This window comes from Chlorocebus sabaeus, chromosome 16 (genome assembly GCF_047675955.1).
Source record: "Chlorocebus sabaeus isolate Y175 chromosome 16, mChlSab1.0.hap1, whole genome shotgun sequence".
NCBI lineage: Eukaryota > Metazoa > Chordata > Mammalia > Primates > Cercopithecidae > Chlorocebus > Chlorocebus sabaeus.
In genome coordinates this window covers 26,892,923-26,916,957 of record NC_132919.1, presented here as the reverse complement: position 1 = coordinate 26,916,957, position 24,035 = coordinate 26,892,923, and the positions used below count along the sequence as shown (strand labels likewise).

The 24,035-nt window shown below is 50.0% G+C and overlaps 1 protein-coding gene across 1 annotated transcript in view; it reads right to left on the bottom strand.

Moving 5' to 3' along the window:
- Positions 1–857: 857 nt before the first annotated feature.
- Positions 858–24,035, bottom strand: part of SUPT6H (SPT6 homolog, histone chaperone and transcription elongation factor) — a 39,555-nt gene continuing 16,377 nt past the window's right edge. The window contains exons 10-37 of the mRNA XM_037992716.2: positions 23,898–23,987; positions 23,569–23,711; positions 20,783–20,931; positions 20,233–20,331; positions 19,354–19,483; positions 19,118–19,268; positions 18,791–18,945; positions 18,398–18,593; positions 17,631–17,770; positions 17,390–17,507; positions 15,968–16,044; positions 15,603–15,738; positions 15,168–15,305; positions 14,922–15,089; positions 14,197–14,324; positions 12,853–13,060; positions 12,167–12,314; positions 11,340–11,482; positions 9,555–9,695; positions 7,875–8,070; positions 6,036–6,274; positions 5,357–5,470; positions 5,059–5,183; positions 3,205–3,317; positions 2,848–2,925; positions 2,586–2,752; positions 1,970–2,157; positions 858–1,655 (exon numbers count right to left, since the gene is read on the bottom strand). Of these exons, the coding sequence (XP_037848644.1) occupies positions 1,469–1,655; positions 1,970–2,157; positions 2,586–2,752; positions 2,848–2,925; positions 3,205–3,317; positions 5,059–5,183; positions 5,357–5,470; positions 6,036–6,274; positions 7,875–8,070; positions 9,555–9,695; positions 11,340–11,482; positions 12,167–12,314; positions 12,853–13,060; positions 14,197–14,324; positions 14,922–15,089; positions 15,168–15,305; positions 15,603–15,738; positions 15,968–16,044; positions 17,390–17,507; positions 17,631–17,770; positions 18,398–18,593; positions 18,791–18,945; positions 19,118–19,268; positions 19,354–19,483; positions 20,233–20,331; positions 20,783–20,931; positions 23,569–23,711; positions 23,898–23,987 (4,065 nt within the window). The 3' untranslated portion in view covers positions 858–1,468. The remainder of the gene's footprint in view (positions 1,656–1,969; positions 2,158–2,585; positions 2,753–2,847; positions 2,926–3,204; positions 3,318–5,058; positions 5,184–5,356; positions 5,471–6,035; positions 6,275–7,874; positions 8,071–9,554; positions 9,696–11,339; positions 11,483–12,166; positions 12,315–12,852; positions 13,061–14,196; positions 14,325–14,921; positions 15,090–15,167; positions 15,306–15,602; positions 15,739–15,967; positions 16,045–17,389; positions 17,508–17,630; positions 17,771–18,397; positions 18,594–18,790; positions 18,946–19,117; positions 19,269–19,353; positions 19,484–20,232; positions 20,332–20,782; positions 20,932–23,568; positions 23,712–23,897; positions 23,988–24,035) is intronic.

Sequence of the window (24,035 nt, the reverse complement as noted above, 5' to 3'; positions counted from 1 at the left end):
CTCTAAGTGGCTCTGCAGAAGGTGCTCGTGGTACTACCAGAGACTGACCTTCCCAGCTGATGGTCCAGGTCCTCCCTTGTAGCCCTTTTGTGCTGAAGGGAGCTGACTTTTGAGTTCCTGGCAGAGCTGGCCCCTTCCCCCAGCTCTTGATGAAGAAAAGCAAGGGGAGGGAGTGTGCCACATCCGGGTAGCAGTGGCCTTTTCTGACTTCTCTGCTGAGCCCCAAGCAGAGGAAAGGGAGCCAGAGGCCCCACTCTCCCAGCACTGACTCACAGAGCTGTGAGATGAAGCCCTTGTGCAGAAACAGGGATGGCAGGTTCAGAACAAAAAATGTAGTGGGGGAGGAACACCTTACTGCTGAGAGTTTGCCAGAGACCAAGGCCCAGCTGGGAAAAGGGAGGAGACGAACAGCAGAGGCTCAAGTAGAGAAACCCAGATGTACTTGTGGCCTTTCTCGAGTATGCCAGAGAAGACCAACAGGTGTGGGTGGATGGGGCAGCTGTGCTGTGGGTGAGCGAGTGGGTGTAATAATACCGGGTAACATTTGTGAGGTACTAGGCATTGGGCCAAGGAGCTTGCACATGCTGCCTTGGTCCTCACAGCAGCTGATGAGGCAGGTATCACTATCTCCATGTTACAGGTAAGAAAGCCAGTTGAAAGCCAGCAGGAGCTGGCACAGGGTCACCGGGCTGGTAAGTAGAGCAGGGATGTGCCCCAGGCAGTCTGATGCAGAAGCTGCCTAGTCTGAATCTTTGCCTCTGATGGAAGTCAGGGGGGTCCCTGGAGCTCCAAACACTGCTTTGAAAGCCATCCCCTCAAAGAGCTGGAGAGTTGGAGAGAGAGGCTTTGGCAAGGGCTCAATAGAAACACTGTTTATTCAAATGACAGGCAGGAAGCGGTGGCGGCAGCAGTGGGGAAAGGGCAGCCAGGCAGGGACTGGGCAGGTTAGTGCTGCTTCCCTGTGTCCCCTGCATTCCTGCTTGGACAGCCACCCGGCTGTTGGCATCAGGGTCAGAAATACTTTCCCTCCTCTCCCTCCTGCCCCAAACTGAATAAATAGCATCCCTCTCCCCACAAGAGCCAGGGGAGACTCATGTGCTGAGTTTTGTGTCCTAGTCACAGCCCAGCGTCTGGTGAGGGCAGAAGTTCAAAATGGCTTGTAGGGAGTAGAATCAAAACTGTTCTACTCATTCTCACCTTCCTCTTCCTTCTCCCTGCCACACTCCCCTCCCAGCCTGGTCCCAGGCCAGGTGGTCGGTGAGGGTCTGGAGTGGGAGAATTGTTGCCTAGCACACACTGAGCTCAAGTTCACAAGGCCATCCAGCCTGTCACCCATCCAGGTTGACCACCAAAGAGAACGTCACTTCACGCCACTTTATGGACAGAAAAGGAGGGGCAGGGAGGGAGGCAGTGGGCGGCCAGGCCTTTCCCAGCCTCAGAGGTAACCAGAGTCCGAGGAGCAGGCCCCCTACCGATCCATCTCGTCCAGGAGTGGGGTGGCATCGCCAGCAATGGACATGGGGGTGCTTTCGATCATGGGACTGGGGGAAGGCCGAGGTGTCAGCCGCTGCTTCTGTTTCCGCCGTTCTGCCTCCTTTTCCTGCAGCCACTGCTCTGCCATTTTCCCCCAGTCGATGGCTGCATGGCTGTTGGACCTGGGAAGGGAAGAAAAATTGAGATTGGGACTTTGCTAAAAGGAATTCTTCCCACCAATCACTGTACTCTTGCAGAAAGGAACCTCATACCTACGGGCAGCAGCCCCTCTGCTGGGGTGAGGCAGATAAAGCAGCAGCTGGCTGCCACACTGCCCACTTCTGTCTTCACTCAGAAGACATGAAGTGTTTCTGGCATATCACATGATCAGGGCCCTCAGAGGATCCAGAGCACCTGCCTACGCTAAGCCTCTCGGCCTCTTGACAACACCTGCCCCTACCACTGACCTGCACTGTGCCACCATCCAGATACTTACTTTGGCTGCTGCTGCCGTTGCCGGGAGCTGGAGGAGGGCTGGGGCTGGGCCTGGGCCGACTGTGGGGTGGTGCTGGCCTGGAGCTGGTGGTACTGAGGGGTGGTGATGGGCTGGCTTGGGGTCGTGTAGGAGTAGCTAGGGGTCATTAGTGGTGTGGCCACTGGCTGCTGGGCTGGCGTTGGGAATACCTGGAGAGGCATGAACAGTTAAATAGGGATGGGTGTGGGGCTTGTCTGGCCTTGCTGTGAATTCTGGGTAAGCGCAAGGGTGGGCTCAGCAAAGCTTTCCAGATGATTCTCCACTGAGTGTGTGCTTCTGACCGGCAGTGGGAAGTCTGCAGGTCGGCACCGAGCACACAGTGGTGCCCACTGATCCCGACCACATCAAGTTTCTAGTGGCCTGCGGGTTCCAAAGATTCCAAAGGCCCGTGGAAACATTATGCCCTCTCTTACTCTCTTCCCCTTCAAATGGGCCTGAGGACAAGGAATATCTGTTGGAGACAGTTACCAAGGCTGTGGCAGCCCCATCTGTGCATGTGAAGCCCCTTGTGGGCAATGTGAGAGTCCAGTCTATGGGCCCCACCCTGCACAGGCAGCCTCCTCCCCAAGTCACATACGTGGTAAGCACTGCTGCCGCCTCCACTGCCGCCATAGCCATACTGGCTGGAGGCCCACTGGGCTGGGGTGGCATTAGGGTTCTGTCCTTGGCCTGTCACCGCAGCAATGGCACTGAACATCTGTGAAGTCATGTTCTGAGGCAGGGCATTCACGGCCCGTGTCAGATCTGTAAGCACACAGAGGAAGGGAGGGGCATGTTAGAGGTGAAAGTCCCTTTAGCTCCACCCTTCCCACCTCCAGTCCCAGGCTCAAGCTCCTCACCTGCAAGGTTGATGTTGGCCGGGGTAGCATTGATAGAGGCAGGTGTCCGGGTCCTGCTGCTGCTGCTAGGGGTGATGCCTGCAGGAAGTGGTTACTTAGTTACATCCCTCCAGAAACCTATTTTTGGTTTCCCAATTCGGGGGGTGGAAGGGGCACTGAAGTATGTGGAGGGAGGAAGGGAAGCTGCATAGGCATAGTGGATGGATAAACCTCCTGATGCTGGGAGGCTGCAGGAGGAGTAAGACAGCTGCAGTGACAACCTACTTCTCACCTGGTCCCTAGGCTGGGACTACTCTTGAGTCAGGTCCTAGGTGTTCCTCTAGCCAGGCCCCTGACGTCAGGAAGAGCAGAACTCACCTGGTACAGGATCCTGGTAGTGATCCTTAAACCATCTAAAGAGTCCATTCACAGTTGGGAAGATCTGGCCCCGGTACCGGAATCCCTCTGGAGTCACTGTTACATATTCTATCCTGGGATTTTAGAAGGAAACGTGTCAGAAACCACTTGGGACTCACCATGAGAGAGCAAACAGAACATGTCCACCATGTGAAGTAGCCATTCTGGGTGCTAGGGGAAAGGAGAGATGACACAGCCAATCCCCAGGCCTGTGAAGGGAGGTGAGCAGCAAATGGCAGAATACAGTCAAGGCCAAGGAGTCGGTGGCCCCGTGTGCAGCATACATGCTGCCGGAGGAAGGCTTGCTGGAGGCTGTGCTACCATACTCGGCTGCAGTATGAAGGCAGGATACCGCCGGTGAAGTGAGACCAAGGTCCCATACTGCCAGGGTTGGAAGGGACCTCCCAGAGCAGCAAATTGCAACTCCCCCAAAACAGGCATCTTTCTGCAGTGGCTGTGGAAGGTGATAGTCTGCCCTTGTTCAACACTTCTGAGAGTAGCAGATAGTAGTTAAGAGGGGCTCTAGGTTAGTTCCAGTTCTAGTTTCAGCTCTGCCATTCACCGCGTATGACACATTGCACCAAGTTACTAAATTTGAATCTCTGCTTCATTTGTCCAATGAGGATCAAAGCACTTAAACCTATGGGGTGGGCGTGAGGATAAATGAGAATGCACAGAGCACGTTCCACAATGCCTATAGCTGGGTTGTGCTCAATAAAGGCCAGCTATCAATGGCAACCACATAATGCTACATAGTACACAGTTCTCATTTCTATTAGGCTGACACCTGCCTCCTAACTCTTCTATTAATTCTGCCACACAAGGAGAGTCAGCTCCTTTCTCCAGAAGCAATCATGCTGCACCTGGTCCTGGTTAGAGGCACGCCCCCCCACCCACCCCCACCCCGCTCAGTTTGCTCAACCGTTCCTCATAGGACACAGTTTTTAGCCCCACTTAGCCCTGGCTGCTGGCCTCTGGAAGCACACTGGTGAGTCAACAGGCTTCTCAAGAAATGAGCACAAAATTCCAGATACGCCCAAGATGGCACACGGTCCAGAGTCTAGGGCTTCCTGTCATCTGGCCACTGAGTGCCTACTAATGCAGCCTGAGCTGTGCATCAGGTGCAGCCAGTACAGGGATAAAAGCAGAAGAGCACAGGGCCTTGGCCAAAGGCCAATGGAAGGATGGGAGCAGGGCTTAGGCAGAGAAGGTGAGTGTGATTACCAGTCTGTATCACAGACATAAAGAGGCAGGTCTAAGGAAACTGGACTTTGTCCTCTAGGTTCAGAGTAAGTGCTAGAGGGATTCAGATAAAGGAATACCTCAGGAAGGCCAGCCTATCAGTCACACAGAAGGGGGCAGAGCAGGAGACAGAGCAGAACAGGAGACAGGCTCTCCTGACCACCGTTTCAGTGCAGGTGGAGTGAGCACATCACAGCAACAGTGAGCCACTGTGTGCAAGCCCTGGTGAGGGTGAGGCAGGCGGTGGTCAGGAGAGACCAGTGTACTGGCCCCCAGTTTCTGCAATCAGATGAAGAGTGTCTGGTGACTCCTGTCACTGTGGGAGGGAGAGGAGGTGAAGGGAACTCCTCTCTCACAGTGTTAAAGAAAGCACCCTTTTTATGTGAATCCTTGCCTTTTTGCCTCTAAATCATCACCCTCTTTTCCCACCTCCAACCTCCACCTCTGTTCTAAACAGATGAGAGGAGAAAGGCAGTCCAGCAGAGCCAGAGAGGGCACTGCTCCAGGCCTCTCCCTCCCTTCTAACTTGCCTATGAACCCCAGTGGCAGCACCTTCTCAGCACTAGTGCTCACCTGGGTTTACCCCGGGGCTGGTATCCCAGTAGGAACTTGCCGGGCAGTTCCTTGCAGGCACAGATGAAATAAGGGATGAAGGTGGGCTTCTCCTTCTTAGTTTTGATGAGCAGCTCCTCTAATTTCTGGGGGTAGAATGAGGGGGAGAGGTTGGGATAGCAGCATGCTTGGTACACAATGTCTGGTGCACACATGATGTACGCTTCCTTTACCGCTTGAGTGTCCCCTACACTGAAGGGAAAAGCGTAGATCCTTAAGTGACTGGAAAGTGTCATCCCTCAGAGAGACCTGGGCTCACCTTGCGGTCCCCACCGCTGCAGTCCTGATAATACTTGTGGTTTAGAAGGTCCCGGGCGAAGGATGCCATGGGCTGGACATAGCGAGCAACAATCTCATCCAAATCTTCAAATTCCTGTGGGAAGAAGGTAAAGGCCTCATGTGTCATATCCAGAGCTGAGACTCTTGGTCCTTCATCGAATCCATCCAGAAGAGAAACCATGGCAGGGGATGGGCTTCTCAGTCCTGCTGAAGCCTTACTCCATAGCAAAGTCCCCTCAATTTATCCATCTGTGTCATGTCCAGATATATTAGCTCACAGGGCATAAAGTCCTTTAAATCCTGGCTTTGATTCTCCCCTAGTGCTTGGGAACAACAGGAAAATTCACCAGATTTCTCTTCACTGAAAACAGAAAAGAGAAACTTGATATATGTGTGTGCGTACACATGTGTATTTTCTTCTCTTCCACCACCAGCTCTCTCTAGGTAGACTATTTTAACGTTTGGAGGACAGGGAATGAGGGGGCAAAATAAACAAAATTGATATCAAATGACTCATTCTGCAAACCACCTCCCATTTTGTTGCTCTGCACAGCTAAAATATCTATGACCCGAGTTACTAATGTCAAGTGAAGGCGCCCTGAACAGTGCCTTTCTGAAAGCAGGAGTGGGATGGGAGGCGGGCAGGTACTGGCTCTCACCTCACTGTTGATCCACAGAGTGGCTCCCAGGCTGAAGGCATTTTCCTTGCCCTCCTCCCGCACATCCACGTGTTGGTAGATGCCATCACTGACTTTCCAGGTCACTGTCAGGTGGTTCTCGCCCTTGCTGCTTGGTCGGATAATCACATCACCCTGGTCCATGGTCTCCATCATCTTTTCTGCTTGCTTGAAATTGATATTATGGAAGGATGGGTGTGCGATCACTCTCTTGATGTATGCTGAAGAGAGCAGAAAAGTAGTACAGACTGGATGATGCAGCTAGGAGCTGGCAGCAACAGGACAAACCAGGCCTTCACTTCTTATTTATTTATTGAGTTGGGCTGCTCTGTCACCTGGGCTGGAGTGCCAGTGGCACAATCATGGCTCATGTAGCCTCAAACTCCTGGGCTCAAGCAATCCTCCTGTCTCAGCCTCTAAAATAGCTGGGAACACTGGTGCACATCACCATGGCTGGCTGATTTTTTTTTTTTTTTTTGAGACAGAGTCTCACTCTGTCACCCATGTTGTAATGCAGTGGTGCAATTTCGGCTCACTGCAACTTCTCCCACCTGGGTTCAAGCAATTCTCCTGCCTCAGTAGCTGTGATTACAGGCGCCCACCACCACGCCTGGCTAGTTTTTGTATTTTTAGTAGAGACGGGGTTTCACCATTTTGGCCAGGCTTGTCTTCAACTCCTGACCTCAAGTGACCCACCTGCCTCAGCCTCCCAAAGTGCTGGGGTTACAGGTGTGAACTACCACGCCTGGCCTTTTTTTTTTTTTTTTTTGGGAGAGAGTCTCACTCTGTCACCCACGTTGTAGTGCAGTGGTGCAATTTCAGCTCACTGCAACTTCTCCCTCCTGAGTTCAAGCAATTCTCCTGCCTCAGTAGCTGTGATTACAGGCGCCCACCACCACACCTGGCTAGTTTTTATATTTTTGGTAGAGACAGGGTTTCACCATTTTGGCCAGGTTGGTCTTGAACTCCTGACCTCAGGTGATCTGCCTGTCTCAGCCTCCAAAGTGCTGGGATTATAGGCATGAGCCACTGCACCCGGCTCCTGGCTAATTTTTTTTTTTTTTTTGAGACAGAGTCTCGCTCTGTCGCCCAGGCTGGAGTGCAGTGGCTGGACCTCGGCTCACTGCAAGCTCTGCCTCCCGGGTTTATGCCATTCTTCTGCCTCAGCCTCCTGAGTGGCTGGGACTACAGGCGCCTGCCACCTCACCTGGCTAGGTTTTTTTTTTTTGTATTTTTTAGTGGAGACGGGGTTTCACCACGTTAGCCAGGATAGTCTCGATCTCCTGACCTCGTGATCTGCCCGTCTCAGCCTCTCAAAGTGCTGGGATTACAGGCTTGAGCCACCATGCCCGGCCTCCTGGCTAATTTTAAAAATATTTTTGTAGAGATGGGCTCTTACTAAGTTACCCATGCTGGTCTTAAACTCCTGGGCTCAAGTGCTCCTCCTGCCTTGGCCTCCCAAAGTGCAGGGCTACAGCCATGAGCCACCCTGTTTGGGCTTAATTTCTGACCCACTACTGGATTGTGAGACTCCTTCACCTTCTCTGGGCCTGGATTAGCTGATATGAAGGACACATTAACCTGGGCTCCTAGGACACTGAAAGAATGAGGCCTTAAGAGTCACAAGGCAAATGCGACCCAAAAGACTCTGGGTTCCAGCCCTACCTATGACTCTTTCATGACATCTCCAGGCCTCAGCACCTCAAAGCTGAGTACCTACTTCCACTTGAGACTGACACATGTGTATCCTGTGGCCTGAATCTCGCACTGGGAGAACTGGCAAGATTCAGGGTGCACAGAGATGGTGGGAGGCACACTCACTGGTCCGCTGCTGCTTCCGCTTCATGTCCTCCTCCTGCTTGTGGTCTGCAGCTTCAGCATCAAAGTCATAGTAGGTGTCCTTGGGCAGCTTCCACTCATTGTTCCTGTCCATGAGGTCTGAGGTGCGGCAGGTCAGGTCTGCACTGAACTTCTCAATGTCAATCTTCATGATGCGGCAGTGAACAGTCATTCCCACCTAGATCCACAGAACATTTGAGCTGGAAGGGACAAAGATGATCTAGCCCGATGCCCTATTTCACACACGAGAAAACCAAAGTCCAGGCAGAAAGGTGTAAGGTGTAAAGTGACTCGCCCAAAGCCAGCCAGCTGCTGAATGGCAGACTGGGAGTTTGGCGTGGAATCCCTGCATTGATGCCTCCACTCTGGGCAGGAAAACCAGCTGGAGCCTGCTGGATCTACCCTGTCCCTGGCACTCTTCTCTTCTCCAATGAAGTTGCCTAGTTACTGCTCCCAAAGTGCCATCAAAGGTTGACTCCCCCAAGCCCCCCACTTTTTTTGAGACAGTCTCACTCGTCTCCCAGGCTAGAGTGCAGTAGCGTGATCTTGGCTCACTGCAACCTCCACACAGGGTTCAAGCAGTGCTCCTGTCTTAGCCTCCCAAGTAGCTGGGATTACAGGCGCATGCAACCACGCCCGGCTAATTTTTTTATTTTCTGTAGAGACGAGGTTTCACCATGTTGGCCAGGCTAGTCTCGAACTCCTGACTTCAAGTGATGATCCACCCACCTTGGCCTCCCGAAGTGTTGGGATTACAGGTGTGAGCTGCTGCGCCTGGCCTGACTTCCCTTTCTGAAGGGGAAGCAAAATAATAGCTGTTTTCTGTAGCTTACCCTTGACATGAGCCCTTCTAAGTAGTATCAAAAGTCAGTCACTCTGCATCACTCTCCTCCTTGTGAAAAATCTCCCCAGCTTCATTTGTTAGAACTATCTTTTCCCAGCCCTCCTAAGTCATAGTTCTCAGGCGTTCACAACACTCAGAACCAGTGAATTTGGCAGAGCTGGTATCAGCTATGTCACTAACTGGGTGATTCTGAAAAAATGTTGAATTTCTATGACAAAAAGACAGTATTTCCATTTCCATCAGCATGTGAGATTAGAGACAACATATGTCGATGTCAGTGCTGGTATCTAGTGGGTGCATAATATATGGCCGGAAAATAGCAGAACAGTAAGGAAGCCTAGAGATTTCCTCCCCATCCACAGACACCATCTCAAGGTTCCTTCTGTTATCTGGTTCTGCCTAGAGGATCCAGAGGCTCCCTGTGCACAGGGGCTGTGCCATGCATTATTTTCCATCCTCTACAGCACTGCTGCCTGGTCTTGGGAGAACAGGCAGAGCCTTTCTGTTTCACAGCATGAAATGCTGGGCCCTGCCCTCTGGACTGAACTGCAGCTTCCCACACAGGAAGAGAGAGCCCTCTCCTAAAGGACTGGGAACTTGCTGAAATTTCACAAAGGCAGTGAACAAAAGCTGCTACTCATTCAAATGCTTCTCACCCTAGCTTCTTTCAACTAGTTATAAATCTTCCCTGAAATGCTTCCCACCAGCAGCCACTGGGAACAGAGCCTAACTTCTGGTGGGGACAGCCCAAAGTTAAAGACAACCTGATCTGGGCAGCTGAAAATTGCACTACGACCTTAGGACAGTCAGCCCTCTACCTTCACTCGTTCTTCTGGCCGCTTTACCACTTTGTCACTGAGGAATTTAGTGGGGATGAAGCCGGTGACACCATTGTCTAGCCGTGTTTTGACACCGATGGCCTGGCCTGGGCACGAACCGCTGTCAAAGTGGTTCCACACCTAAAGAGGGCATGAGGAGAGGAGCTTGATTATCAAGATTCTAGAGATCGCTTATTCAGAAAAGAGCTCCCAGAGGTGTTGTAATTTCTTTTACCACTGACACCTTACAGCATGATCTGAAAACACAATGATGACTTAGTCATCTGCCAAGACAGAATTTGAACATCTACAAAATCCCTTGTCTCATAGCTGATGCTTGGCACCACTGGCCATCAGATGAATCTTTTTCTTTGAGATGGAGTCTTGCTCTGTTGCCCAGGCTGGAGTGCAGCGGTGCAATCTTGGCTCACTGTAACCTCCGCCTCCCGGGTTCAAGCCGATTCTCGTGCCTCAGCCTCCTGAGCAGCTGGGATTACAGGTGTGCACCACCACACCGGGTGGATTTTTATATTTTTAGTAGAGACGGGGTTTCACCATGTTGGCCAGGCTGGTCTTGAACTCCTCACCTCAGGTGATCTGCCCACCTAAGCCTCTGAAAGTGCTGGGATTACAGGTGTGAGCCACCACGCCTAGCCATCTTTTTATTTTTCTTGAGACAGGATCATTCTGCCTAGGCTGAAGTGCAGTGGTGCAATCAGGGTTCACTGCAGCCTCAATCTCCCAGGCTCAAGTGATCCTTCCACCTCGGCCTCTCGAGTAGCTGGAACTATAAGCGCATGCCCCCAAGTCTGGGTAATTCTTTTTTTTTTTTTGAGACAGAGTCTTGCCTGTTGCCCAGGTTGGAGTGCAGTGGCACAATCTTGGCTCACTGCAAGCTCCGATTCCCAGGTTAACACCATTCTCCTGCCTCAGCCTCCTGAGTAGCTGGGACTACAGGCACCCGCCACCACGCCCGGCTAACTTTTTGCATTTTTTAATAGAGAAGGGGTTTCACCGTGTTAGCCAGGATGGTCTCGATCTCCTGACCTCGTGATCTGCCTGCCTCAGCCTCCCAAAATGCTGGGATTACAGGCATGAGCCACCACGCCCAGCTGCCCTTTCCTTTTTAAAAAAAGGAGATGGGGTCTTGCTACGTTGCCCAGGCTGGCCTCGAAATCCTGGGCTCAAGTAATCCTCCCAAGTCAGCCTCCGATGTAGCTGGCACAGGCGTGAACCACTGTATGTACATGCCACCATGCCTGGCTGCCATTTTGTTTTGACCCAGTGACTGTAATAAGTTTGCCTTTTTTTTTTCCCTTTTCTGAGACGAAGTCTCATTCTGTCGCCTAGGCTGCAGTACAGTGGTATGATCTTGGCTCACTGCAACCTCCACCTCTTCGGTTCAAGTGATTCTCCTGTCTCAGCCTCCTGAGTAGCTGAGATTACAGGCATGTGCCACCACAACTGGCTAACTTTTGTATTTTTAGTAGAGACGGGGTTTCACCATCTTGGCCAGGCTGGTCTCGAACCCCTGACCTCAGATGAACCGCCCACCTTAGCCCCTCAAAGTGCTAGGATTATAGGCGTGAGCCACGGTACCCAGCTATGTCAGCCTTCTCAGAAGGGACTTCATGCTAAACCTGTATGTTTCCTATCTGTCTTCCTTCCTTGTGTACTTGTTTGGTAAGAGCATGATCTAGAACGCCCTCATCTCTGATTCCCTTTAGGCACCGAGATCATTCAACCAAGAAAATCCACTGAGCAAGATAACGCTGCAACACACACCTCGCTTAGTTCAGGGAAATTGTCCTGCTGACAGAAGGGGCACTGCCACAGCCCTGTCTCATCATTGCGGATCGCCTGGTCATAGCTCTCACCCTGGGGACGCCTGTGGGCGATGCCAGTGACATTGCAGATGATGAGCTTTCCTGCAAGAAGGAAAGAGGATGGGGAGCAGGCTCAGAGAATGTGGAAAGAACTTATTTCCACCAGCCTTTAAGTGACGGAATATCTGACTTCCTTCCCATCCTTGAAGAGGGAACTCTTCCTGAGCTTTATTTATTTTTTTGAGACGAAGTCTTGCTCTGTTGCCCAAGCTGGAGTACAGTAGCGCCATCTCGGCTCACTGTAACCTCTGCCTCCCAGGTTCAAGGAATCCTCCTGCCTCAGCCTCCAGAGTAGCTGGGATTACAGGTGCCCACCACCACGCCCAGCTAATTTTTGTATTTTTAGTAGAGATGGGGGTTTCACCATGTTGCCCAGGCTGGTCTCGAACTCCTGGCCTCAAGCAGTCTGCCTGCCTTGGCCTCCCAAAGTGCTGGGATTACAGGCATGAGCCACTGTGCCTGGCCGTTCCCCTGATTTGATGATAGAGAAAATAAAGCTATAAGAAGACTAACTGCATGAAGATTCCACAGCACATTGGAAGCACATCTGACCTTAAATTCAGTTTTGATTTCCAGTCCAGGACTCTTCAGTCTTTTAAAATGCTCTCCTGGTCTTCCCCATGTACAACACAAACCTGCCTTAATCTGCTGGAACTGCTGCTTGGTTTGAATGTACATGGTAAACACACCCCCTGCTCCCAATAAAAAAACGACCCCAGAATTTACCAATGTAGAAGGTCTCTGGTGTTTCTTTGGTTAACATATTGAAGATCTCCTCTGTGTTGGGAGAGCGGTAGGCTGTCCGGAGGTCCTTGTATCGACAGCTCAACTCTGCCCGGATGTCATAGAGTGTGATGTGTTTGTCACCATAGCCCTGGGGAAGAAGCCCATCAAGAAGAGCCTTGCAGCTGCCCCCCAACCTGAGCCTCAGGGAGTCCCGTGGAAGGGGCGGGCCTCTCCAGATGGGAGTACGTTTCTGTCAGGGCTTCTTCTCTTCTTTCCATCAACATTTACTAAAGGTGGTTTTCAAACTTAGCCATGAAACACTGTCCTGTAATCAAAATACTCCACGGAACCCCAATGAGTCCACAGATATACGCAAAGCTGTGCTGTTAGAAAGGAGGAAAGGGGGCCTAGACGGAAACTGTAGTACTGACATCCTCCCAACTCCCTCCTGCTCCTCCTGCTCCTTGTAATTATGTAATTAGGCAATCTCAGACTCCCCTAGCTCCTTAACAAGCAGAACAAAAACTTCCTTGAGGAATCCGGTAGAGCAGGGCAGGGAGATGAGAGGGTCAAGTCTGCCATACTAACAGTATCAAGCTTTCTCTGCACACTCACTACCCAAGTCTCCTACTAACCTGGCCACTTGGGATGGGTTTTCCTGCCGGGCCTTCCATGCTGTCCCTTACCTGCCTCTCCAGCTCTTCTGCAAAGGCATCAAGGTCCAGGTCTTTGAGTCGCTCTGGGTTTTCCAATATTTCTTCGAGGGCTCCTGCAGGATTGGCATCCTCAGCTGATTCATCGTATTCCAGGGCATCCACTGCCATCTTCCTAGCCCACTCATAAGTCTCAGGGTGGACGCGGGAACCATCAAGGACTTCAATATATGAGTCAGTGCTGGAGGAAAGGCAGAAAAGGAATAGGATATAGAACGAGAAGCTTCTAGTAACAACCCAAATGTCCACCAATGGGGAACTGGTTAAATAAATTAGGGCACCTCCATACAATGGAATACTATACAGCCATTAACAAGAATGAGGTAGATCTATGTGTGCTGACATGGAAAGATGGCCACAATATATTGATACGTGAAAAATGCACTGCAAAAACACTATGAACCATATGATCCCATTTTTGTAGTAAATGGGTAGTTAGTAAATGCATAGCAAAAATAAAATTTAGAAAAACTGTAGTATACATAAAATTGTTATGGTAGTTATCTCTGGGGGGTGGGATTATGGGGGACTTCCACTTTCTGCATAATATTTCTACATGTTGAATTTTATATGATGAAGTTATATGAGTCTTATAATAAGATAAATCAAGAAAGGGGAAAAAAAACCTTCGAAAATTTGCTGATAGCTATTTTCCCCCATAAAGCCTTCCCAGGCTGGTCTTGCCCGTGCACTCACATGGACCTATGTTATTCGTGGAGTGTTACAGCAAAGCTGAGTGGAAAATGAAGTTTTAGAACTTGAAGCCTATTTCCCCACTGATTTCCATTACTGAATGAGGAGCTATGTGCCCGTGGAAAAGATCCTCCAAAGACTGAGTTGATAACTTCTGGAGAGGAAGAGGTCAATAGTGAAGTCCAAAGTCCAAGTGAATAGAACTTTCTCTTAATAACATCATCTCAAAACATACCAAATCTCTCTCCCCCTTCCTTATCTCTTCATACCCCCAAACTCCTTTTTCATTGCCCCTGCTATTCCCACCCTTATCTGGCCACAACAAACCATAATAAAAAAAAAAGCAAGTTTGTGTTCACTGAACAAAATCTTGTGTTTTCCATGCTTAATTTATAAGCTAAGCTGGTCCTTTTTATGTTTCTCTCACATGAAAAATGTTTCACATAATTGAACCGATCTTTTCCATAGGTCAGGGGCTCTTGACTGAATAAAGTTCCTTACCTTTTCTTTAAAACATTTCCTAAATTAAATGGCTTGTGGCCCTTTGATAGCCCTAACCCCTGAAACCCGAAAACAAAGCCCACAAGGGAATTCCTCCTGCCCCATCCAGGCAGAGGGCATCACCTGTCCCCCAGGGAGGCCGTGTCGATCTTGAGGAAGCCAGCGCAATTCATGAAGACTTTGGGACCCATGTGGCACATGGTGACCAGCTGCGTCCGGCTCTCGAGCCGGGTGTTGTTCTGCTTCAGGATCTGGGGGAGAGAGCTGGACTGAGCCAGGGCAGTAACCAGGCCCCACCTCCCCAGACTGTTCCAGTCTCTATTAAACCCTCGTAACAAAAATTCTGTCCCCACCCAGTATCTAGTTGAGCACTACAGCATGCTATCGACTACTCAAAATTAAAAAACAAACAAAAGTTTTGCTTTAAATGGGAAAATAATAAATGATGTTATACCTACACCAAAGACCTAATGTACGGCTTATAAGTTACAAGTTAACACTAGTTGGCTGGGCGCAGCGGCTCATGCCTGTAATCCCAACACTTTGGGAGGCTGAGGCAAGTGGATCACTTGAGGTCAGGTGTTCGAGACCAGCCTGGTCAACATGGTGAAACCCCATCTCTACTAAAAATACAAAAAATTAGACGGGCGTGGTGGTGCAAGCAGCAGTGAAGGGCACAGCTTTGGCCAACTGGGTCTGAAGTCAGACTCTGACTCTCACTAGCTGAGTGATTTTGGACAAGTCACTAACCTTGGTCTTCCTGAGCTATTAAATTATACTGACAAAGTATATATTCATATTCAATGAAATTGCAAGTTTTAAAATTTCTGAATTCACTCCAATCCTACCTTCAGGAGGTGGGTCCCTTTCCGAGGTCCCAGGCCACAAACATACTGGATCAAGGCCTGGCTGTAAGGGTGGGCAATGGCACGGTTGACATCGACCCCGACCTCATTAACTCGGTTGATAAATTCACAGTACAAGGCGTTGAGCAGCTCCTCTTTCACCACATGCTCCTGTTGACATTAAGCAGGCAGGAGTAAGGTTACTCTGCCTTTCCCTCCACCCGAGTCTGCCTGTCAAATCCTACTCACCTGCAAGGGGTGAAACTTGAGACACAGGATGTCTTCATCGGAACTGCACACCTGGGCAAATTCAATCAGAGGGTCCTGGATGCGCCGGGCCAGGGAGACGGCCTGTCTCAGCACTGGAGGGTAATCCCGGAATTCTGCCTAGAGTCAAATGAGGGTCAGCAGGGCCTTAAAATACCCTCAGCTCCAACATCAAGACGAAATCCAAACCATCCTTGTTTAAATCATTTTCTCTGCTTCTCTGGGATCTTTTTTCCTGGGACCAATTTAATTTCTGGGACTCCCAATCTGAACCGTAACTGCAAAACGGAGAACTTCTGCATGGATAAGTACACAGGTATAATCCTGTGCCCTGATAACCTTTGTCTCCCTATTTAATCTCTTTGGGATTAATAGCACTTGCCTGGGCAGGCCCTAAGGGTGGGGCTCCAGCATTACCTCTGACTTCTTGCTGTTCATATAGAGAATGGCCAACTCATTGTCAACCAGCTCTACACCAATAGATGACAGCTGCTGGCCCTGATCCAACTCATGTACAATGCGTTTCACATCTTCAATCAACATCTGGGCGTCCCTGGTGGGATGAGTGTTGGTCAATGAATACATTTTCTTAGGGATGGACAGTCTCATGACTGCCGTTGGGGCAGGGAGGAAAGGGCTTTGAAGACAATGAGGTAAAACATCACCAGGCACACTCCCTGCACAGGCACAAGCCCCATATGTTATAGGGATAAGCCAGATACAATAATAAGGGATGAATTGGGTCATAGCTTTAAACTAGTTGTGGTCTAATTCCCACCTACCTGTTCTCTCCTGCAACTGTCACCACATGAGGCTTCTTATTCAGGAGAAATTTCTTTAGCGTTTCAATGTCTTGAGCCTGGATTGAAAGAAAATTGAAGCTGAATGGCTCTGAGGATGTGAAGATTTCAGGCAATTCTGTCTCCCTATGTTAGAGATCTTGTAAGAACTGAAAAAGTCTTCAGATATCTGGTCCAAGGTGCTACCAAGGAACCATTCCCACCTCTTCCTGAAAGTTGGCCACCCTGCCTCTGCTTAATAATTCCACTGACTAGAACTGCACTCCAGTGGTACTAGCTGCCACTGGCTAGGTCGCAAGGATGAAGTGAGGAAACCGTTCTTTTTTATTGTAGACCAAAATCTAATACTTAGCCACTGGTTCTAGTTTTGATGAAGCAAAACAAAGAACTAGTAGCTGCTCTCTTTTGGGTGCAGGCCCTCTGCAAAGATCAACATGGTTAAGTATGATTTTCTTCAGCCTAAAAATGTCCAGTTTCTTATGATTTACTTTCCAGTGCCTCACACTCCTGCATGTCCTCCTTCTGTGGCTGTTTCATTTGTGATGTGACTTTTGCTAAAATGTGAGTAGTTAGGACTATTAGATATTCTGATCTCCATTTCAAGATTTTAAGGGCTGGCTGCAGTGGCTCACAACTGCACTTTGGGAGGCTGAGGCAGATGGATCGCTTGAGTCTAGGAGTTTGACACCTGCCTAGGCAATATGGTGAAACCTTGTCTCTACAAAAAATACAAAAATTAGCCAGGCATGGTGGTGCACGCCTCTGGTGGTCCCAGCTACTTGGGAGGCTGAGGCAGGAGGATCACTTGAGCCTGGGAAGCAGAAGTTGCAGTGAGGTGAGTTCTTGCCACTGCACTCCAGCCTGGCGACAAAGCAAGACTCTGTTTCAATAACAACAATAATAATACAATTTAAAAAATAGTTGTTTCTTAAGAAGTTTTTCTTTCAAGAACGGGGCTCTGTCAACAAAACTGAAAGATACCACAGATACCATTAGGATAAACAAAATTCAGAAATATACCAACCAAATGAATTGAAAGTCGTCTTTCCTTGGAAAAAGAGACCCTGAAAGGCTAAAGCAGGGAAAAGGCTGGCTTCACGCCTCAGTGGCTTTCAGCTGCTGGAACAGCCTGACCCAGATGCTGGTAAGAACAGAGGCAGTTAAAGCAACTCCAGAAGCACACAAGGCCTAGGAATTGGCCTCAAGCCAGAAGCAAATTCTGTACCAGATAACTTGAGTGCCATCTACTGCTCATGGAAGTGAGGCATCCCAGGGGACAAGTCAGTGACCAGATCAGAGAATCAGTCTTGCATAGGATTTTGCTTAGACCATAAACACTTATTCCCACTGAATCATAAGACATACTCCAGATGTACACTTAGTAACCTCGTCCTAGCCACTTGCCTTCTTTTCCCGCTCTTCCTCTCTCCACGCAGTTCGCCGTTTGGTAAAATGGGGCAGTCGAAGGAAGTCTGTCACTTCTCCTTCACCATTGACCAGAGCACAGAACACAGGGTGATCTCTGCCAGACGGACAGAAAAACAAGAGTGCAATAATCAGCAATATGAAGTTATAAATGAGAGAAAAATGAAATTTAGGAAGACAGATAAGAGATGGTGCTGGGGAGGCAAAAACAGGCTGTTACCTGGCAGAGGAGAAAGCAATGCCAAGGACTCGAATGCCTTTCCCTTGGTTCTCGTCCATAAAGTCGTCATCTTCTTCCACCTGCTGATCTGGTCGGTAGGGCGCCACTCTCAACCAATTGTAGAGCTTTCGACTACAGGCCTGGGGGAAGAGACACAACGGATATTACATACACTATGACATTATGGTCATCAGGCTCACCAAGTGTGCTACGGAAACACACTCATACACACATGCGAGGGTGTGTGCTTTTTTTTTTTTTTTTTTTGAGACAGAGTCTTGCTCTGTTGCCCAGGCTGGAGTGCAGTGGTGCGATCTCTGCTCACTGCAAGCTCCGCCTCCCAGGTTCACGCCATTCTCCTGCCTCAGCCTCCAGAGCAGCTGGGACTACAGATGCCCGCCACCACGCCCGACTAATTTTTTTGTATTTTTAGTAGAGACGGGGGTTTCACCACATTAGCCAGGATGGTGTAATCCCAGCACTTTGGGAGGCCAAGGCTGGCAGATCACGAGGTCAGAAGAGTGAGACTATCCTGGCTAACACAGTGAAACCATGTTATTTTATACTAAAAATATAACAAATTAGCCAGGCTTGGTGGCGGGCGCCTGTAGTACCAGCTACTTGGGAGGCTGAGGCAGGAGAATGGAATCAACCTAGGAGGCGGAGGTTGTAGTGAGCCAAGATCACGCTACTGCACTCCAGCCTGGGCAACAGAGCAAGATTGTCTCAAAAAAAACACAAAAAAAATCATGAATCTCTGCCCTCACCTTTATGACATATTCCTTGGCTTCAGCCAGCAGCTTGTTCTTGAGTTCTTTGGCCATCTGCACATAAAGGAACTGCTGTAAAGCCCGTTCGATGGCCATGGTGCGCTGCCGGTTCCACTCCTGTACCTGGTGGCTGAACTCATCTCGGTAGTAAAACTGTTTTATCTCTTCAAAATATGTCTGGTCATTGCCATAGCTGAGGAAAGACACAAAGCTATGGTGTCAGGAATGGAGAAAAGGGACACCCAATGTCCACAAACATTCTAAGCAAGCCAGAGACAACAGCTTGCTCAACTATGAAATTGTGGTTCCCCACTCCTGAGGGGCCCTTCCCTCCATCAGACTCCTCACCAGGCCTTCCCCAGAGAGCCTCCAGGCCAGGGTTCTGCTTACCCTTCCACTCCCTTCATATCTATGCTGATGTCAGTGGTGAGGAGTCCCTCGTCTTCAGCCAGGCATATCTTGAGGAACTGGTCATCTCTCAGTTCCTTAACAGGCTTGTTCTTTAAGTACTTGAAGGAATAGGCATAGTGGGCCTCATCCACATCCTACACACATGAAGGGAGAATCATGAGCCTGTGGATGGGCTGGGCCAGGCCCCAGGAGAAAAGACTGCCTTTCTGCTTTCAGGCACACAGCTCAGTGAAGTGGAAGGCAAGAAACTCAGGCCAAAGAAAGAGCTGGGGCACATCTTGGATCAAAGCCCTTCACCCAGCTCACCTTTCTACCTTTCTTGGTGGGGGTTATATTTAGCTTGGCTCTCTCTTGAAAGGTTTGCCTCAGCACCTGCCGGACAAGGGGCTCACGGGCAATCTGCAGGGCTACCATGTAGCGGGCGCCTTCTAGCACAGCTTCTGGAGTAGGGAACTGGCTGTGGGGAAAATGGTGCAGCTACAGGACCAGGCTGTTGTGGCCCTCAGGACCCTCCTCCTGTCAGTCACCTGCTGCACGCCTACCTGCAAACGTAATCCTTGGCCAGCTCCAAGGGCTCTGCGGGAAACTGCTCTGTCTCATGCCGCTGGTAGCTGTCCCGCAGGTTCTCCCCAAACTGCTCGGGAGTAAGCCCAAACTTTTTGGCCAGGCCATCTAAAGCAAACAGAAGAGTGAAGGGTAAGGCAGCAGATGGGCTGATAAACCTCTTGGCTTTCAGAATCTGGAGTTGGAATTCTGGGAACTAGCCTTTGTTATTTTCCTGAGACGGTCTCGCTCTGTTGCCCAGACTAAAGTGCAGTGGTGTGATCATGGCTCATTGAAGCCTTGACCTCCTGGCCTCAGGTGATCCTCCCACTTCAGCTTTCCCGAGTACCTGGGACTACAGGTGTGTCACACCACTCCTGGCTAATTTTTTCTGTATTTTTTGTAGAGTCTTGCTATGTTGACCAGGCTGGCCTCCAACTCCTGGGCTCAAGCGATACTCCCATCCTAACCTTTGAAGTGCTGGGATTACATGCTTGAGTCACTGTGCCCAGCTAGGGCACTAGAATTTAAAGAGGCCAGGAATGAGCAGGACCAGGTGGTCAAAGAACAATGAAAAAACTGATTTTAAACACTTGATGGGCTGTTATAAGGCAGAAGAAACAGACAGACTGGACTCTCTCCCTCTAATCATGAATTTCCCATTACCTCAGGAAATTAGAGAGAGGCTGAACTGTCACTGTGGGGTGGGAATGGGTGTGGAGAGGAAGTGCTTTTGAAGACACGATAACAGGCTAGTTCAGGATTGGATTGGTGATTGACCCAGATAGCCTTTTTTTTTCTACCAACCAGTCTTTTTTTCTGGGTAACTTCCCTTGCTCAGGCTAGAATGCCTAAATCCCAAAGAAGTTAGCTTTTACCTAGCCCAGCACTCTGGCAGATGGTGTACATGTCTCGGCGAGAGGCTTGCTTGAGCTCTGGCCCCCTCTGCTCCTCATCTTCTGCCTCATCCCCTTCACCTGGGAAGAAAACACGGGGAGATTGAGGGTTCTAGTTTCCAATCACTCCCAAGGATCTGACACATTAGGAGAGAAGCCTTAAAGGGCACCCAGCCAAGGGTCTCCTTCAAGATTCCATGGGCCATCAAGTCTCCTGGGTTTTTGAGACACAGCCTCGGTTTGTTGCCCAGGCTGGTGTGCAGTGGCGTGATCTCAGCTCACTGCAACAACCGCCTCTAGCTTCAGGCATGCCTCAGCCTCCTGAGCAGCTGGGATTACCGGTATGTGCCACCTAGCCCTGCTACTTTTGTATTTTTAGTAGAGATGGAGTTTTGCCATGTTGGCCAGGCTGGTCTTGAACTCCTGACCTCAGGTGATCCACCTGCCTTGGCATCCCAAAATGCTGGGATTACATGCATGAGCCATCATGTACAGCCATCAAGTCTCCTGGATTTTCTTTTCCAGCACTAACCTTCTTCATCTCCCTCTTCCCTGACACGCTTCAGCTTCTTGCGGCTAGCTTTGGCGGCGTTCTGCATCTTAGGGATGTCTCGGCCATAATAAAGAAGAAAATGGTTGTAGACATCTTTCAGCTCATCCATTGACTGGACATCCTTGAGCCTGAAAAGGAAGAGACATAAGGTTTCAGTCATCACTGCGGAAAGGATACAATCCAATTTGGCTCTAAGAGGTCCAATTTCCCAAAAGGCAGTATCCCAACTAAAATGGGATCCCAACCAGTTTTTTCCAATTATTATTATTATTGTTATTATTTTTTTGAGACAGAGTTTCACTCTGTTGCCCAGACTGGAGGGAGGATGATCACTTGAACCCGGGAGGTTGAGGCTGCCGTGAACTGTGACCACACCACTGCTCTCCATCACCACTGCTCTCCATCCTAGGCAACAGAGAAAGATACATAGCTGGGTGCGGTGGCTCATGCCTGTAATCCCAGCACTTTAGAAGGCCAAGGCAGAGGGATCACAAGGTCAGGAGACCGAGACCATCCTGGCTAACATGGCGAAACCCCATCTCTACTAAAAATACAAAAATTAGCTGGGTGTGGTGGTGGGTGCCTGTAGTCCCGGCTACTTGGGAGGCTGAGGCAGATGGTGTGAACCAGGGAGGTGGAGCTTGCAGTGAGCTGAGATCATACCACTGCACTCCATCCTGGGCAACAGAGCAAGACTGTCTAAAAAACAAACAAACAAAACAAAAACAAAACCAAGACACATGATAGCCCTAGACCATATCTTACTTATTTATTTTTTTGAGATGGAGTCTCACTCTTGTCACCCAGGATGGAGTGTAATGGCGTGATCTCAGCTCACTGCAACATCCACCTCCTGGGTTTAAGAGATTCTCCGGCCTCAGCCTCCGGAGTAGCTGGGATCACAGGTGTGCACCACCACACCGACTAATTTTTGTATTTTAAGTAGAGACAGGGTTTCACCATGTTGGCCAAGCTGGTTTCAAACCCCTGATGTCAGGTCATCTGCCCACCTCATCCTCCCAAAGTGCTGGGATTACAGGTGTGAGCCCCAATGCCCAGCCCGTTTTCTTTTTTTCTTTTTTTGAGACAGTTTTGCTCTTGTTACCCAGGTTGGAGTGCAATGGCGCGATCTCAGCTCACTACAACCTCCGCCTCCCAGGTTTAGGCGATTCTCCTGCTTCAGCCTCCTATCTGGGATTACAGGTGCCCAGCTAATTTTTTGTATTTTTAGTAGAGACGGGGTTTCACCATGTTGGCCAGGCTGGTCTTGAACTCGTGACCTCAGGTGATCTGCCCACCTCAGCCTCCCCAAGTGTTGGGATTACAGGCATGACGCATACCCGGCCTCCTCTTTCTTTCTTTTTTGAGATGGAGTCTAGCTCTGTCGCCCAGGCTCTGTGGTGCAGTGGCATGATCTCGGCTCCTGCAACCTCTGCATCCCAGGTTCAAGCAATTCTCCTGCCTCAGACTCCCGAGTAACTGGGATTACAGGCGCCCGCCACCATGCCCAGCTAATTTTTGTATTTTCAGTAAATATGGGGTTTCACCATGTTGGCCAGGCTGGTCTTGAACTCCTAACTTCGTGACCTGCCCACCTTGGCCTCCCAAAGTGCCGGGATTACAAGCGTGAGCCACCGGGCCTGGCCCCAGCCCCCTTTTTCTTAAGAGACAGGATCGGCCGGGCAGATCACGAGGTCGGGAGATCGAGACCATCCTGGCTAACATGGTGAAACCCTGTCTCTACTAAAAATACAAAAAAAAAAAAATTAGGCATGGTGGTGGGCACCTGTAGTCCCAGCTACTCAGGAGGCTGAGGCAGCAGAATGGCATGAACGGGGGGGGGGGGGCTTGCAGTGGGCTGAGATCAAGCCATTGCACTCAGCCTGGGCGACACAGCGAGACTCCATCTCCAAAAAAAATAAATAAATAAATAAAATAATTCCTGGGCTGAAGTGATCCTCTTGCCTCAGCCTCCCAAGTAACTGGGACTATAGGCAGAAGCCACTGTGCCTGTGCCTGGCTTCTTTTTTTTTTTTTTTTTTTTTGAGGCAGAGTCTTGCTCTGTCGCCCAGGCTGGAGTGCAGTGGCACTATCTCGGCTCACTGCAAGCTCCGCCTCCTGGGTTCACGTCATTCTCCTGCCTCAGCCTCCCGAGTAGCTGGGACTACAGGCGCCTGCCACCACGCCTGGCTAATTTTTTTGTATTTTTAGTAGAGATGGGGTTTCACCGTGTTAGCCAGGATGGTCTTGATCTCCTGACCTCATGATCCACCCATCTCGGCCTCCCAAAGTGCTGGGATTACAGGCTTGAGCCACCGCGCCCGGCCTATGCCTGGCTTCTAATTTTTTTTTTTTTTTGAGACAAAGTCTTGCTCTGTTGCCCAGGCTGGAGTACAGTAGCACGATCTCAGCTCACGGCGACCTCTGCCTCCCGGGTTCAAACAATTCTCCTGCTTCAGCCTCCTGAGTAATTGGGATTACAGGCGTGCGCCACTGCTCCCAAATAATTTTTTGTATTTTTAGTAGACATGGGGTTTCACCATGCTGGCCAGGCTGGTCTCGAACTCCTGACCTCAAGTGATCTGCCTGCCTCGGCCTCCCAAAGTGCTGGGATTACAGATGTGAGCCGCTGTGCCTGGGTGACAAGTTGGATTTCTAAGGGATGGGGCCCTGTGCTACATATTCTCCAAGGTTTAACAGTGCTCCTGCAGGGCCAGCCTTGGTCTGAGGGCTTCCCATAATGGAATAAACACCGCATGTTTTACCTCTCCATGTCAGTGGTGTCCAGAGCCCGGATGCCATCGGCAAGAGGTTTGTCAGGGTCAGCAGAGATCTGTTCATACTGATAAGCCTGCATCTTCTCAAACAGCCGTGTTAGGTTCTCTTTACGGATCCGCAGCTGGGTCCACTAAGGTGAAGTAGGGCAGGAATGAGGGCTCGTATTCAGCCATGGAGACCCAAGGCTGCTCTGTTCCTTACCAGAAAACCTCGTTGGGGGGACTAGACAGGCCTGGGAGGTTTGGGTTTGTGGTATCCTGGTAGTAATGGTGCCTACCCTGGCCCATACCTCTTGGGTACCACGGATCCACATTACCTTTTCATCCCACTGCCAGACTCTCCATAGGTCATTGATGTGCAACTCAGGCTCCACATACTCCTTTCGGTAGAAGGCAATAAAAGGCACCTAGGATGGCAAAGAGACTGCAGTCACTCAGAGACAATAGATCTGCTA